General features: G+C 40.1%; 2 protein-coding genes across 2 annotated transcripts; both read left to right on the forward strand.

Moving 5' to 3' along the window:
• The first annotated feature begins 752 nt into the window (after positions 1 to 752).
• On the forward strand, positions 753 to 6,710 carry LOC143855996 (uncharacterized). The gene is made up of 3 exons (XM_077366037.1): positions 753 to 947; positions 4,742 to 6,565; positions 6,706 to 6,710. The coding sequence occupies exons 2-3, from the start codon at positions 4,912 to 4,914 to the stop codon at positions 6,708 to 6,710; spliced, it is 1,659 nt and encodes a 552-aa protein (XP_077222152.1). The 5' UTR covers positions 753 to 947; positions 4,742 to 4,911.
• Positions 6,669 to 8,288, forward strand: LOC143856790 (uncharacterized). Its single transcript, XM_077367073.1, has 2 exons — positions 6,669 to 7,989; positions 8,102 to 8,288. The coding sequence occupies exons 1-2, from the start codon at positions 6,733 to 6,735 to the stop codon at positions 8,108 to 8,110; spliced, it is 1,266 nt and encodes a 421-aa protein (XP_077223188.1). The 5' UTR covers positions 6,669 to 6,732; the 3' UTR covers positions 8,111 to 8,288.
• The last annotated feature ends 3,723 nt before the right edge of the window (positions 8,289 to 12,011 follow it).

A 12,011-nucleotide genomic window follows, 5' to 3' on the forward strand; every position in this document is an offset into this window, starting at 1 on the left:
GCATTTCAAAGGTTAGATAAAGAACAAAGAAGAGTGAAATTCCTAAATTCAATGGTTGAGATTGAAATCAACAAAGCAAGAGGGAGGAAATCGAAATTTATTTTTGGTAAAACCACCCCCATATTTGGTTAGTTCACTTCCCTTGTTGGATTCCCTTGGTCGTTTCTTTCTCTTTCCCCCTTACCCATTAAATGAACGGTTTGGATCAAATTATGGAATAAATTAGAAAGCATGGTCAATTATCATTGTGGCCCATTAATTGGAAGATCCGGATTATATTGAGGAAATGATTTGGCTACACATATCAATTGGACAAGTGGAATTTTTGGAGGAGTGCCTTGACCAATTCGTGCAAGCTTGAGAAAAATGGGACCCACTTGGATTTGCATTTACGTGCAAGCTTGTTCTCTACACAACAGCAGCCCATGTGTTCTCATATGGAAAATAGTAATTTCTAATTATTACAACCATACACATGCAATATAAGTGGGACCCACCAGGGAAGAAACTATATTGTTTCCAAAGTTGCCATTCATGTTCCCACACCTCATGTTCCCACACCAAAGTCAACAAAAGAAAAAAATTTAATCTTTTTTGGAGGCCCCTCTCTCTCTCTCTCCCTTCTTTCCTTGGTCATCAATGATGGCTAGTCATGGTCATCTATGGTGGTTGGTCATGGTCACCCATGGTGGCTACCAATACCACACATGTTTAAAATTTAGTCATTTATGATGGCTATTAAAAATGTCTTTTTATCTCAAATAGTGTTCCTATATGCAGCTATAAATATGGCTTGTATTCTCAAAAACAAGGAGGAGAAAAAAGGAGTGTGGCTCATCTAATAAAAAGCAAAGAAAAAGAGAAGAAGAAGAAAGCAAGGCGAATCGTACAACGGCGAGGTTTTTCGGACTCCGCGGCTTTCGGATTCGGCGAAGACTCCATCAGAGGTAAGTACACTGTTCTCGGATTTTTCAGGATCGTTTGATATTTTTTATGTATTTTGCATGATTTTTAAGCATTTAATTGAATTTAATTGAATATTAATTGCGTGTGCTTAAAGTCATGATCTAAATAGCTTTCCAAATCCGTTTCATCCCGAAAGTTAATACAATGTTTGATCTAAATAGAGTACCATAACTATCGGATCAGATCGGGCATTGGATCAACAGTTCTTTCGAGTTTGAGTGAAGAGTGGTATTTTATTTAAAATATGGGCTGAGAAATTATGAAATTCGAAAAAATAGTCATCTCAGGATGATCTATTTTTTGGAATTTTAAATTTTTCTTGTGTTCATCACATCGGAACAAGGTTGGAGGATGTTTTCCGAAATCATAATTTTCTCGAAAAGCGTGTTTTAAAAATAGAAAACTCTTCAAAAATATCTTTTTGACCAAGAAAAATAAAATATATATTAAACGGATTCCAAAATTAATGAAACTTCATGGAAAACTAATATGGTACTAATACATTCTACCATGAGTTTTTCATAAATTTTGGACTTTGTTTGGTTATTATTTTATGCTTTCTTTGAAAATTATCAGATTTTGGGAGAATTTTTACTAACATCAGATCATCATTAAAATTCATAACATTTTTACATAAGTCTTATATTTCACATTTCTTTCTGCTGTAAAAGTTTCAAGTGATTTGGATCTTGTTTCATGTGTGGTGTAGTGTTAATTCATAATCTGGGCTGAAAATTGAAAAATCCGAAGTCAGTAGTAAATAATTTCTAAAATTCATGAAAATCTCACTGCATGCTATTTATATTCATATTTTATTTCTGTAGAAATTTCATAGAATTTAGATTTATATTTCTACTAGTTTCTGTGTTAATTGTGCAATCTGGTCATTTAATTGTTTAATCCAGATTAAATGTGAAATTAATGTAAAAATCTGCAAAACTCATACAGTAAGCTACATACATTCCCATATTGCTGCTGTAAAAATTTCAACTCATTTCGAATTTGTTTGCAACAATTTCACTTGTAAAACCACTCATATGCTTAAAATTGATAAAATCCATGGAAAATTCGAAATTAATTGAAAATCATATAAAAATTCCTAAAGAACTTTAAAAATCTGTCACATGTTCACTCCTTAATCCATTGAAACGGAAATTTTAGGATCTTTAGATTTTCCTGGAAAAATGGCCAGTGCATCCATAATCGTATCCCAATTGCAACTTGATCTTTGACAATTTGAATATTTAAGCTATAGCATGTTGTTGGCTCCGAGGTTACTGTCCACGAAAATCCTGAGATCTGCCAGGCAATAAGATGCTATAACCTAAGTATTAAATTGCACAAGGAAAGAGCGCACGATTCCCTCCCTTGGATGCCATTCTGGGCCGAAATTGGTGAACCCTAGAACCATTGGTATTCCTTAAGTGCCCAAAAACTGAAAATCCTTAAAATCTGAAATTCGTTAACCTCAAGAACTTAAATCGATTCAGCTTGTATCTTTCGGAACCATTGGATCATGGTTTCCGATCTAAGAAACATTAGAGCCCAATTTAGGAACCCTGGTGTCAGGTCGTGTCCTAGGTTTTAGGGAGTCCTAGAGTTAGGAGTCCAGCCTCATCACGGACGTTTGTTATGTATAGCAACCGTGCCATAGGTCTCGTTACACTAGTTGCCCAATCATTCCTTAAGACGAGCCTAGTAAACTATGGTGTAGGTTAACTTACATTAGTCTAAGGAACAACTTGCATTTAGATAAGAATCATATAGCATCTCAGATGAAATCCTAAGATAATAAAATCCTCAACTTGAATTAAATAACTTCTCTCAAAACTGTTGAAACAGTCAGTTCTGTCTAGGTCGGTGTCCTAGTTGAGTTAGGCATAAGTAGCTTAGCTTAGGTGCACCGAACTACGTCGACTCTGATCCCAGTGAGGCTTGGGTACGTAGGCAGCTTGGATGTCTGACGGCATACCACCCGCGAGTCGGCACCACAACAAATTGTGGTGTTTTGGATATTAATTTTCTTATAAATGCTTAATCAAATCATTTAGGGCTTTCCATGAAATTAGAATTCTAGGAGAACTTTCACTTAGATTGAACCCAGACAAATTAATAAATCAAGATACACATTTAGGATTCCCATTGAAATTAGATTTTAGGATGCATGTCACTTAGTTCGCACATTAACATAGGGTTGAATGAGCCATTTAAAATAAATTTAAAAGAGTTAACTTTTAGAATTGAAGACCGATTATCGGGCAGGAATGGTGCATATGGTGGATAAATCCCCATACCTTCCATTCTTGTAACCAGGTAGCGAGTCTAGATTTCTGGTTAATTATGGGTCCTAGATCCCACATCTAGGTGGCGACTCTGTCAGTCTCTTTTGTGTGGAATTCGGATTGTCTTAGTGATCCCAAGTTCACATAAAAGACGAATTAAAATCAATAATGAAAGGCACACGCCAATCGCGTGGGTACGAGAGACCAAGAGAAGAGAGCGCGGCGGCTCGCGCCCCACGCCCCTCTCGCGGGATCGGGTCCCACAGACTGGCGACTCTGCTGGGGACAACCTAACTTCATTACAATTCCAAAGGATAACTCATTTGAATCTATTTCAACTGGCTCATGAAAACTCTATCTCTTTTATGCTTGTTAGATTAGTTTGTATGCTTTATTTTCTCATCACATTTACTCAAACTTAATCTAACAAAACCTGAAGGCATCATAGATTGCGCGAACTTATTGCACACACTTACATCACTTTCATCTAAACTCCTGCATCTCACATGCACACACGTCCTATTTTAGGAACCCGGAGTGTTATCTAGCATGGTTGACTGGGATTTCATCACCTGGTGCCTCTGTGCTAGAGAAGCATTCCACCCTTAGCCTAGTACCTTTATGGTACGTAAACGGATCTCTTGTTCACGTACTGATACGCCGGACACTGGTACAGTATATCGAACATGGATTCGCGCTAAGGGAACTCTTGGCCTTACCCCTAGATTAACCCACACATGCATGTAGTATACGAACACATGTGCATCACGTGTGTGAGCCTAGTTTAGGATATCCTACCCATTTGTGTCTAGATTAGGCCGTAGTCCATCTTTCAATGGCTACGATCGGTCCTAGGTACACAAACAAAGTCATGAGTCGAGATCCTCTCTCCACTCCGCTAGATTAGGGTTAGGATTGATGCCTTCAGGTAACACTGATAAAATGTGCGAAGATTAAAAAACTTTTCCTTTGGGGTTAGGATGTAAATCCCATTCATTTCCAAAGATCTCATAGGATTACTCATTCATGATCCATCTGTTGAAAGCAATCTTATGCTATCTCATCTCATCTTGATCTCATCTTGTTGTTGATATCCATCATTCAGATTTTAGATCTGGTCCTTGACCCTACTTTTGTCATTCTTATGGCCATGGTCTATTATCTGAGCCATTGATTGATCCAATGTTTATCATATATCTTTTACCCCTGGATCATATCGAAATCATTGATGAAAAAGTTTGATCTCACCTGTATTCTTTGAGTGCATGATCGTTGTTGAGATCGAAACTTATTTTGATTAAGGATGTTTATCGTTCCTGACTCTTTCATTCCCAAAAGAAGAACGGTTATACCCAAAGAACACCTTAAGGAATAGATTGAGGATTCTTTCCAAATTAACATACCCGTTGATGTATTTCAAGATTACTCTTTTCTCTATTTGTTCAGAATCTTTATCTCATGATTATTGATCTAGTATGTTAACTTCCAATCAGGATTCTGAAAGATAGCAACCATCGCTTCAAAAAAGGGCACCCAAGCTAAACCTACCTGGTCTAGACCTACCTCAGTGTCTAGACTTGTTCGTCATTTTGATCCCACTGTGTCACCAACAGCACCTTTACCATCTTCACCAGAGTTGTCAGGTTCTTTTGAAGTCAACCAAATGGCTAATGATCCAGTGGACCCCATGATAACTATACAGGAAATGTTGAGAAATATGTGTCGAGATATAGCAGGGTTGAAAGATGAGGTGACTCATCTAAAAGACCAGAGTACTCAAAAGGTCTCTACTTCTAAAGATCCCACCATTCAGCCTCCTCCGGCCACATCTCCTAACCTCACCAGACCAGTCATCTCTCCCGTAGAGATCGATCTAGAAGATGAGCAATATGCTGGGGAATACTTTGTCCCTCCGGTTAACAAGGAGAATGAGTTGTTCGATAAGTATGAGAAGATGGCTCGTGACATTGAGAGCATGAAGGTTCAAGCGTCCAAGGGATTCGATATTTCTGAATTTCTGGTGTCCCCTAATGCCATATTCCCGCCTAAGTTCAAGGCACCAGACTATGACAAATATGATGGAACTGGGTGTCCGAGAAACCACGTCAGATGGTTCATCACTCTTTCCCAGCAGCATGGCTTAAGTCGAGAGCAGATGGCTCATTTGTTTCCTATGTCTCTTATAGGGGTAGCCAAAAGATGGTTTTTGAGGTTGAAACCAGAAGAGATTAGGACATTAGAAGAAATCTCTAACCGATTCGTAGAACAATTCTCCATGGAGGAAGGGATCGAGGTCACTAAAAGAGATCTGAAGCTGTTGAAGCAGAATCCTCAGGAGACATTCACATCTTTCATTAGGCGCTGGAGGCGCAAGTCTGCCCAACTGAGCCATAGAATGTCAGAGGAAGACCAGATAAAGTTGGTCCTCAAGAGCTTGTCCCCGCAGTACTTTCACTTCATGGCGCCGCAGCACTATCAGAATTTCGATCATTTGATTAAGACCGGCACCCAGATCGAGGATGCTATTGCTAAGGGCCTCCGAGCCAAAACGCTATCTGATGTCCGAGAGGGGAAGAGGCCTATGATCCAACCGAAGGAAGTACAAGCAGTCAGTTATACCAGACCAGTGGCCAAGCCTGTTGATGAAGTTGTTAGACCAATGGTGACGAAGCAGTTCAGGCAGTTTGACCCATTACCATTTCCACTGCCCATGATACTTAAGAAGTTGATCAGAGACAAGAAGATCAGACTTCCGGATGTCAAACCTGTACCTAATCCGCTGCCCGGAAACTGGAGAAGGGATCAATACTGTGAATATCACAGGGGCCCGGGACACATGACTGAGAACTGTTTGGCCTTGAAGCACGCGATTCAGAACATGATCGATAAAGATGAGCTTGCAGTTGAAAGGCCGAATATCACTCAGAATCCTCTCCCCAACCACCGTGCTGTTGCTCCTCCCACTACAAACGCTATCTTTGTAGATGAGCCCATCCTTGATCCCTCTACTCTCATTTGCGCTATTACATCTGATAAAACATATGTTTTGAAGTCTGACGATGAAGAGCTCAGAGAATTCAGAGAAAAAGAACCTTATGTGCTGTCGTTTGACGATGCTGAACTCACTGAGTCATCTTCAGCCCAGTCATATGCGCTTCAGAATGTTGGTCTGGAAGAAGCAAAGGAAGCCACCTATGTTCTAAGGATGGAGGACTTTGAAGAGGATGTCAGTAATGCACCTTATGTTTTCAGAACGGACGAAGACGAACTGCTGTTGCTGGATGATCAGTGTAACGATATGCGTCACATGACCCGAGGTGGGCGAGTGTTCAAACCACCAGAATTGAGTGTAGAAAACCCGGCAGGGGTTGCAAGAAACTCAGAAAATCAAAGGCAGAATAAAGTGAGCGCAGACGAAGAAGATGAGAGCCTGTTAAAGCAGCTGAAAAAGACTCAGGCTAATATCTCGGTATGGGGTTTACTAATGGCCTCATCGAAGCACAGAAAGCTAGTCCTTCAAGAGCTTAATGCAGCACAAGTTTCTGTTAATACCTCACCTGACGAGCTTGTCAGTCTCGTAGCCATGGCCAGAGCTGCGAAAACATTGTCATTCGCTGATGACGATTTACCTCCTGAGGGCCGAGACCATACTAAGCCTCTTAAAATCACAGTCTTCTGTAACAAGAAGAAGGTGCCAGAGGTGTTGGTTGATAACGGCTCTGCACTGAATGTTTGCCCATTAAGCACCGCAGCAACCCTGGGGTTCAGTCCTGAGAATTTTATTCCATCCGAGCAGGGTATTCTAGCATATGATGGCACTCGCCGAGATGTAATCGGGACTTTGGTCACTGAGATACAGATTGGCGGAGAAGACTTTGAGGTAGAATTTCAAGTCTTAGATATTAAAGCTTCATTCTTACTGTTGCTTGGCCGTCCTTGGATGCACAAGGTCGGGGTTGTTCCGTCTACTCTCCACCAAAAACTGAAGTTCATTCGCAGGAACAGAGTGATAACGGTAAAGGGGGATCCTGATCTCGAGATAGGGCAGATCACTCCGGACATAACTGGGGAAAGATCCGAAGATATCAATTTGACGGGGTTTTCACTAGAGGTGACTACGATCACTTTCAAAGAGGCTTTGAATGAGGAAATTTGTTTCCTGACCAGTACGAATTCGAATGTCATCAGAATGATTCGCCGACAGGGCTATATGCCAGGCGCCGGGTTAGGCAAATATCATCAGGGTTTGACCGAGTTTCCTGTGTTCAAAACATTCAATGGTTTGTTCGGACTGGGTTACAAGCCTACAAAGAAGGAAATTGTAGAGATGAAGCAGTTGATGCTGAAATGGGCAGAAAACCGTCGTCGGGGCTTGGGGTTACCAATGGCACCCATTGATTTGAAAATGAACGGCCGATTCCGAAAAGAAGGCGCAGCCTTTCCTTTCTGTGGCTTTGCAGAGTTTTGGTTGGATGAGAGCACAGGGCAAATGCTTCCGGGGTTTGAGATTTTCTTCGATCTTGAGCTAGAAGATGAGCCAGTGGGTATGCAGATTGTAGAGACAGAGTCTGAGGCTGATTGGACAGAGCACATAGAGCCGAGTCTTCTGAATTCACTTTTTCAAGAAGGGTCACAGACTGTGGCCGTGATTGGCAGGAGCCCGCTGATACTGGACCCAACTCGTCTTATCACCCCGGCTGAGGAACCTCTGACTAACTGGACTTCTCAAGTCCTACCCCAGGTTATTTTCCAGTACAAACGAATCCCTTCAGAAAAGTCAGTCGTCCATAAATACGTGTCAGTCTCCGGGTTTGATTCAGAGTCTATATCTTCTAATGAGTCTTTTGATGCAGGTACCATAGATGACCATTCACCTGAGATCGGCGACGTTTCTTCCTTTTCAAGCGAGATTGAGTTGGAGTCTGTTCATAATAAAGCATCTGTTGCTGTTTCCTTTTATAGTCCTGAGTCAGTTGACGCAGGTGTCAACATTTCCATCGAGTCTGTAAAAATGAGTCCAAAGTTCATTGTACCCCCCGATGAGGGTAATTCGTCTGTTGATGTATATGATTCAAATTCCAATGAAATGAAGGATTCTTCTTTTGAGTACATTCCTGTCTCTATTTCATCTGCTGAATCTGCTCTAAAATCTGATAATCTTAAAAATAACAATCAAGACTCCCCCTCTGATGAGGATGCCGACGAAACTCCCCCTGAAATCAGACATATGATCCAACAGGAGGAGAGTCGCCGAGCAAAACCACTTGATGAGGAAGTTGAAACTGTGAACATTGGTGATGAAACCTCAATTCAGGAAATAAAGATCGGCAAAACTTTATCTCCTGAAGAACGTGAGGAATTGATCACCCTGCTTAAAGAGTTCAAAGAAGTTTTTGCTTGGTCTTACGATGATATGCCAGGATTAAGTGAGGAAATCGTCCAGCACAGATTACCCTTAATCCTTGGTGCTAAGCCAAAGAAGCAAAAACTCCGAAAGCTCAAAACAGAATGGGAGTTGAAAGTCTATGAAGAAGTGAAGAAATTGTTAGAAGTAAAATTCATCCAGGTGGTGGAATATCCTGAATGACTCTTTGAGCGTGGCATTTGGGACTTTTTAAGTGTCCGCAGTGTGTCCCTACCTAACAAGTTGGGAGTCAGGCATACCTGCGAGGGGGTTTGTATGGATCCGTGTTGCATGACGGGCATACAAATCTGGATTTATATGGAACCGTGTTACACCACGGGCATATAAATCTGGGGTCTTATGAGATAATTTAGCAATTCCTTTGTTGATGTGAGACTCTTTGAGTAGTTGAGACCCTTCGAGTGTTACAGACTCTTCGGGTAGTTGAGACTCTTTGAGTATAAATGTTTTGTGTTGATTTGAGACTCTTTGAGTAGTTGAGACCCTTCGAGTGTTACAGACTCTTCGGGTAGTTGAGACTCTTTGAGTATAAATGTTTTGAGACTCTTTGAGTAGTTGAGACCCTTCGAGTGTTACAGACTCTTCGGGTAGTTGAGGCTCTTTGAGTATAAATGTTTTTTTGTGTTGATTTGAGACTCTTTGAGTAGTTGAGACCCTTTGAGTGTTACAGACTCTTCGGGTAGTTGAGGCTCTTTGAGTATAAATGTTTTTTGTGTTGATTTGAGACTCTTTGAGTAGTTGAGACCCTTTGAGTGTTACAGACTCTTCGGGTAGTTGAGACTCTTTGAGTATAAATGTCTCGCCATGATTTGAGACTCCTTGAGTAGTTGAGACCCTTCGAGTGTTACAGACTCTTCGGGTAGTTGAGACTTTTTGAGTATAAATGATCTTTGTTGATTTGAGACTCTTTGAGTAGTTGAGATCCTTTGAGTGTTAGTTGAGACTCTTTGAGTATAAATGTTTTTGTGATGTATTTGAGACTCTTTGAGTAGTTGAGATCCTTTGAGTGTTATAGACTCTTCGGGTAGTTGAGACTTTTTGAGTATAAATGATCTTTGTTAATTTGAGACTCTTTGAGTAGTTAAGGCCCTTTGAGTGTTACAGACTCTTCGGGTAGTTGAGACTTTTTGAGTATAAATGTTTTGCGTTAATTTGAGACTCTTTGAGTAGTTAAGGCCCTTTGAGTGTTACAGACTCTTCGGGTAGTTGAGGCTCTTTGAGTATAAAGATTTCTATGTGTTTGAAGCTCTCTGAGTGTTTGATTTGAGACTCTATGAGTGTTACATACTCTTTGAGTAATTTGATTTGATATTCTTTGAAGGGTTGATTTACGTCTGCATCGATAGTGGTCTGCTTTCTTTGAGGTAATTTCATTGGGTTCGTTTTCTTAAAAGCTTTATTTTAACAGAGTATGTTTGTGTTTGCTTTAATAGAGTCTTTGCGTATTGATTTAAATAGTTGAGTTGTGAGTATTAGAGAGAAGCCATCTCATTGAGATGTCGTGATTGCCGAGTTACGGGTCGGTGAGAGGTTATCTCCCATTTGCTTGTTGTTTAAGACTCTCTTAATGTTACTTTGTTGTGTGCCCTTGTGAATACCACCCTTAGAACCCGAGAACCCAAAAATTTGCTTTGCTTTTGGGTCAGTCAAAATGTGTCGTCTGTTCAGCTTTGCCATTCGCGTGTTACACACGCTCTGCCAAAGAGGGGCATCTGTAGACACCCCATTTTGATCGGACCCAAGTTCGCTATTGTAGACACCCCATTTTGATTCGTTTTAATCAACAAAGAAGTTAGTGTGATGTTGTCGGAGTCTAGTGTTTTTCATTCCCGTGTTCGTCCCTTATGCTTTCTCAATCGTTCCGATCTATTCTGCAATGTTCCGCATTTTCTTTTCGCCAAGTGTTGAGAATGGTTATATTAGCCAGGCGAGAGAGAGTTTGTACCCACTAAGTGGGCCCACCATGAACATGTTGATGAGCGCATTTATTTTTCTCATTTAAAGCCGTACTACTAAGGTATTTTCTTTGTTTCTGGTATTTCAGGTTTATATTGAGGGAATTCCGAGGAAAATATGCTAAAAGGATGAAATTTTACGAAAAATTGCAATTGTGGAACAATCTAAGTAGAAAATTGTGTGTGGGTTCCAATTTGGATGGTCAAGATCAAAGAAGAAAATCCAAAATTTTCAAGATATCTTAGTAGGCCAAATATTTAAGAATTCTTTTTGGGTCCAAGTTGAAAACGTCACACCGTTATTTTTCTTTGAAAGTTTCAAGCATTTCAAAGGTTAGATAAAGAACAAAGAAGAGTGAAATTCCTAAATTCAATGGTTGAGATTGAAATCAACAAAGCAAGAGGGAGGAAATCGAAATTTATTTTTGGTAAAACCACCCCCATATTTGGTTAGTTCACTTCCCTTGTTGGATTCCCTTGGTCGTTTCTTTCTCTTTCCCCCTTACCCATTAAATGAACGGTTTGGATCAAATTATGGAATAAATTAGAAAGCATGGTCAATTATCATTGTGGCCCATTAATTGGAAGATCCGGATTATATTGAGGAAATGATTTGGCTACACATATCAATTGGACAAGTGGAATTTTTGGAGGAGTGCCTTGACCAATTCGTGCAAGCTTGAGAAAAATGGGACCCACTTGGATTTGCATTTACGTGCAAGCTTGTTCTCTACACAACAGCAGCCCATGTGTTCTCATATGGAAAATAGTAATTTCTAATTATTACAACCATACACATGCAATATAAGTGGGACCCACCAGGGAAGAAACTATATTGTTTCCAAAGTTGCCATTCATGTTCCCACACCTCATGTTCCCACACCAAAGTCAACAAAAGAAAAAAATTTAATCTTTTTTGGAGGCCCCTCTCTCTCTCTCTCCCTTCTTTCCTTGGTCATCAATGATGGCTAGTCATGGTCATCTATGGTGGTTGGTCATGGTCACCCATGGTGGCTACCAATACCACACATGTTTAAAATTTAGTCATTTATGATGGCTATTAAAAATGTCTTTTTATCTCAAATAGTGTTCCTATATGCAGCTATAAATATGGCTTGTATTCTCAAAAACAAGGAGGAGAAAAAAGGAGTGTGGCTCATCTAATAAAAAGCAAAGAAAAAGAGAAGAAGAAGAAAGCAAGGCGAATCGTACAACGGCGAGGTTTTTCGGACTCCGCGGCTTTCGGATTCGGCGAAGACTCCATCAGAGGTAAGTACACTGTTCTCGGATTTTTCAGGATCGTTTGATATTTTTTATGTATTTTGCATGATTTTTAAGCATTTAATTGAATTTAATTGAATATTAATTGCGTGTGCTTAAAGT

This window comes from Tasmannia lanceolata, unplaced genomic scaffold, assembly GCF_043159265.1.
Source record: "Tasmannia lanceolata isolate RefF3 unplaced genomic scaffold, GAP_Taslan_0.1 ptg000023l, whole genome shotgun sequence".
Lineage (NCBI taxonomy): Eukaryota > Viridiplantae > Streptophyta > Magnoliopsida > Canellales > Winteraceae > Tasmannia > Tasmannia lanceolata.

Excerpts from the sequence above, each read along its gene's own strand:
- LOC143855996 (XM_077366037.1), top strand. The coding sequence starts at position 4,912 with ATGGCTAATGATCCAGTGGACCCCATGATAACTATACAGGAAATGTTG.
- LOC143856790 (XM_077367073.1), top strand. The coding sequence starts at position 6,733 with ATGGCCTCATCGAAGCACAGAAAGCTAGTCCTTCAAGAGCTTAATGCA.